The sequence below is a fragment of the Gossypium hirsutum genome, chromosome A05 (genome assembly GCF_007990345.1).
Source record: "Gossypium hirsutum isolate 1008001.06 chromosome A05, Gossypium_hirsutum_v2.1, whole genome shotgun sequence".
In the NCBI taxonomy this organism is placed as follows: Eukaryota; Viridiplantae; Streptophyta; class Magnoliopsida; order Malvales; family Malvaceae; genus Gossypium; species Gossypium hirsutum.
Genome location: NC_053428.1, coordinates 29737294 through 29741133, shown reverse-complemented (window position 1 = coordinate 29741133; position 3840 = coordinate 29737294). Strand labels below are relative to the sequence as shown.

The 3840-nt window shown below is 33.6% G+C and overlaps 1 protein-coding gene across 1 annotated transcript; it reads left to right on the top strand.

Annotated features, from left to right (window-relative positions):
* The first annotated feature begins 2108 nt into the window (after positions 1-2108).
* LOC121203285 (inositol-tetrakisphosphate 1-kinase 3-like) lies at positions 2109-3311 on the top strand. Its single transcript, XM_041112148.1, has 3 exons — positions 2109-2321; positions 2788-2869; positions 3017-3311. The coding sequence occupies exons 1-3, from the start codon at positions 2197-2199 to the stop codon at positions 3095-3097; spliced, it is 288 nt and encodes a 95-aa protein (XP_040968082.1). The 5' UTR covers positions 2109-2196; the 3' UTR covers positions 3098-3311.
* Positions 3312-3840: the final 529 nt, after the last annotated feature.

The following is a 3840-nucleotide window of genomic DNA, read 5'->3' as shown; positions in this document are numbered from 1 at the left end:
AGAAATTTCAAGGAGAAAGCAAGAATTAAACTTACATGAAGCTAGAGCATGAAAACCAGCTTGAACCCCCTTCCATGGCTGTTTTTTAGCTGATGAATATGAAGAGAAATGAAGAGAATTTTTAGATATTCCAATTTAGTCCCATTTTTATTTAGCAAATTTTGGCAATTTTCCAATTTTGCCCTTATTTCACCCATTTCCTGATTTTTCTCAGCTATTGCCGCCCAAAATATCTCCTTTGGGCTTATTTTCACTTTAGGTCCTTCCTCATTTGACAATTGAACTATTTAATCCTTTTAGCAACTTTTACACATTTTCTAATTTAATCCCTTTTATTTAATTGACCACCCAAACGTCAAAATTTTCTAACGAAATTTTAATACTACCTTATTGACATTCCTTAAATATTTATTAAAATACTTATGGCTCGGTTTATAACATCGAGATCTCGATACCTCTTTTTCTCAATTTCTTGACCAAATAAATCTTTATAAAACACAATTTACTATTCCAAAAATCTTTTAAAAACTACATTTGGCTCGTAAATATTAAATAATATAATCTACGAGTTCATTTTTCGGATTTGATGGTCTCGAACCACTATTTTCGACATCGTTGAAATTCAGGCTATTACATGCTACATGAGGTGAAACAATTTCTTTCTAAAAATTTTAATATGAAAGATATGAGCTATGCGTCTTATGTCATTGGTATTAAGATTTATCGTGATAGACATCGTCGTATCTTAGGTCTATCTCAAGAAACCTATATCAACAAAGTTTTAGAAACATTTCAAATAAAAGATTGTTCACTGAGTGTTGCTCCTATCATGATCAAGGGTGATAACTTCAATTTGAACTAGTGCCTGAAGAACGAATTTGAGAGGGAGCAAATGAAAAACATTCCATATGCTTCTTTTATTAGAAGCCTAATGTATGTTTAAGTCTGCACAAGACCTGAAATTGCATTTGCAATTGGAATGTTGGGAAGATATCATAGTAATCTAGGTATTAACCACTAAAGAGCTGCAAAGAAAGTTTTGATATATCTTAAAGGGACAATGGACTGCATGCTTACTTGCAAGCGATCAGTCAATTTGGAGGTGACTGACTACTCCGGTTCAAACATTGCCGGCTATGTTGATTCACGTAAATCAACATCAAGTTACATATTTATGTTTGTTGGCAGAGCTATATCTTGGAGGAGCATCAAGCAGACCTTAACGACTACTTCCACTATGGAGGCTGAGTTCATTTCATGTTTTGAGGCTACCTTACATGGAGTATGATTGAAGAGTTTCATATATGGGCTTAGACTTGTTGATTCAATTTCTAGGCCATAGATGATATATTGTAACAATCTAGCTGATATATTTAAGAATAACAAAAGTGGAAGTATCTAGCCATAAGGGAACGTGTTAAAAAAAAAAGTGTTCATTGAGCACATTAGCACTGAGCAAATGTTATCTAATCCTTTGACTAAAGGCATGCCACCACACAAATTTAAGAATTATGTTGTCATTATGGGACTTGTTCCCACCTTGTAAATTTTCATTATAAGAACAATTAGAAAGAAACTCTGCTAAGTTTGATGTTTCTTATATTTTTAGCGCACATTAATTTGATTATTTCGAGAAATTTCACTATAGGTTTGGAGGAAGTTTAATTTTAAAAAAAAAAGTTATAACCCATTTGATCTCATGTGCAAAAGAAAGGAAATATAAGGGGAAATTGCATCTTCAATCCCTAGAGTTAACATTTAATTACATAATTTATGACGTGTTAGACTTTCGTAATGTTTTTAATATAGTGATTAAAATATTACGTTAAAGACCAAAACATAATAAATTAAAATTTAAAGACTAAAACGTAATCTAAATGTAACTTTTTTTTTAATTTACCTAATAAAAAATTAATAAAAGACAACGAAGAAACCCGATAAATTTTTTTCTAAAAAATCACGCGTGAGCAATTTGGTTATTAATATCAAAGAAAACGATACGCGTCCAAAAACCAAGCCAAAAAGCATGCAAATGCGATTCTTCGTTGAATCCTAAGACGCCTATTTATACCCTCAAATCCTCCCCTTGCATTTGATATTCTCCCCTTTGGGGTTTTCTCTTTTGTTTGCTTAAGCGACTCATCGGAGTTTCCTAATAAAAAAACGACGGTGAAAAAAGAAGAGGAACCTAATACGATGTCGCAGTGTTCCATCGAAGTTTTACCACCCCAACAACAGAGAAATGATGTTGTTGTCGGTTACGCCTTTACATCTAAGAAAGTTAAGAGCTTTTTACGACCCAAGCTCCAAGGTTTAGCCAGGTGAGTCTTCTGTTTAATGGCTTTCTGGGTTTTTTTTTATCTTTTCTTATGGGTTGTAATTTTTGGGCAACTTTGTTTCTGGTTGATCGTTTTGGAGTCGAATGTTGTCGTTTAGTCGGAGTCTATAGTTTATTGTCGTGATTATAATATACCTATTTCAGTTTTTCCTTACTTGGAAATGATGCATGAAGATATTTACAAAGTTATAGTATTTATTGAACCAAAAGATTTTGAATTTGATAATATTATAATATATTGAATTTGCTACTACTTTTTAATAAAGTCTATCTTTAAGCTGAACCTTCAACTACCTCCATGGCTCTAAAGAAAGCTTTTTTCTCTTCTTTTTATTCAGTATCTGCAACATGATACTCTGCTTAATGTTAAAACAAGTGTAATTTTCTGTTGGTGCTGTGTTGTTTCTTTCATTTTTGTAACTGTGTGCAAAATGTTGGAAATGGTGTAGGAATAAGGGGATATCGTTTGTTCCAATTGATCAAAGCAGATCTCTTTCGGACCAAGGTCCTTTTGATATTGTATTGCACAAGGTTAGTAAATTTATTTCTTGACGTGCGCTTAACTGTCTTTCTTACATTCCAAGATGAAATGAGGTGGGAAAGTAATGAAAGGGTGCAAACAAGCACTTATGCAAGCACGGTCTTCCCTAATACGAACCATTTTTATTTTTGATGCAGACGACCGGAAGAGAGTGGCGCCAGATTCTTGAGGTTGGTCTGGGTTCTAGGTCCTATATTTCTATTTCCTTTTGGGAATGATGCTAAATGATCTAGTGTGAACTATCGAGCCAGTTTTGTTTTAGATATATATAACCTTTTGTTGTGGGTTTCTATGTTAGGAAACAAATAACAGTACTGGTGCCAGTCAATTAGCATTTAACTATAGGTGTTGGTAATAAGTTCTTTTGATGCAACATATTTTCTCCATTAGCTTATAGTTATAGTCAACTTTCCCAAAGTGATCTGTATTCATGTTGATTTTGAAATGGTTTCATGAGTTTTATGGGGTGGGGAGGGGGGTTCTGTTTATCTAGGTATTTAATGGGTCATATCTGACCTGTTTTGTTGGTTTTCCATTTTTTAAAGTATCTTGTAGCCTGTATCAGCTATTTTCAGGTTTCAATAGTTCATTTAGGCATGAGTTTAGGTGCCTGTATGAGCTGTCTTTGAGTTTCAATAGTTTTGATGTTGGCATGAATTTAGGTGGTGGCATTCATATGATTCTGTTGCGCGGAAGCGTGTGAAAGAGTAAAATTATTGTACTGAAAAATCACACTAAGTTCAATTCCCAGGAAAGAGAGGTGGATCACGAGGATCGCTTACATACCAGATCTTTCCTAGCCAGAATATCCCTCTATCGTAATTTAATAGCACAATAAATTACTACAATGACACTTGCAAAATATGCAGAACAAAAAAATAAAGAACATTAGAATTTTAACGAGGTTCAGCAAATTTTGCCTACGTCCTCGGGCACTACCAAATATATTTCACTCCAAAAA

Coding starts and splice junctions, on each gene's coding strand:
- LOC121203285 (XM_041112148.1), top strand. CDS start 2,197: ATGTCGCAGTGTTCCATCGAAGTTTTACCACCCCAACAACAGAGAAAT. Junction 2,322..2,787: donor AAGCTCCAAGGTTTAGCCAG/GTGAGTCTTCTG, acceptor GAAATGGTGTAG/GAATAAGGGGATATCGTTTG. Junction 2,870..3,016: donor TTGATATTGTATTGCACAAG/GTTAGTAAATTT, acceptor TTTTTGATGCAG/ACGACCGGAAGAGAGTGGCG.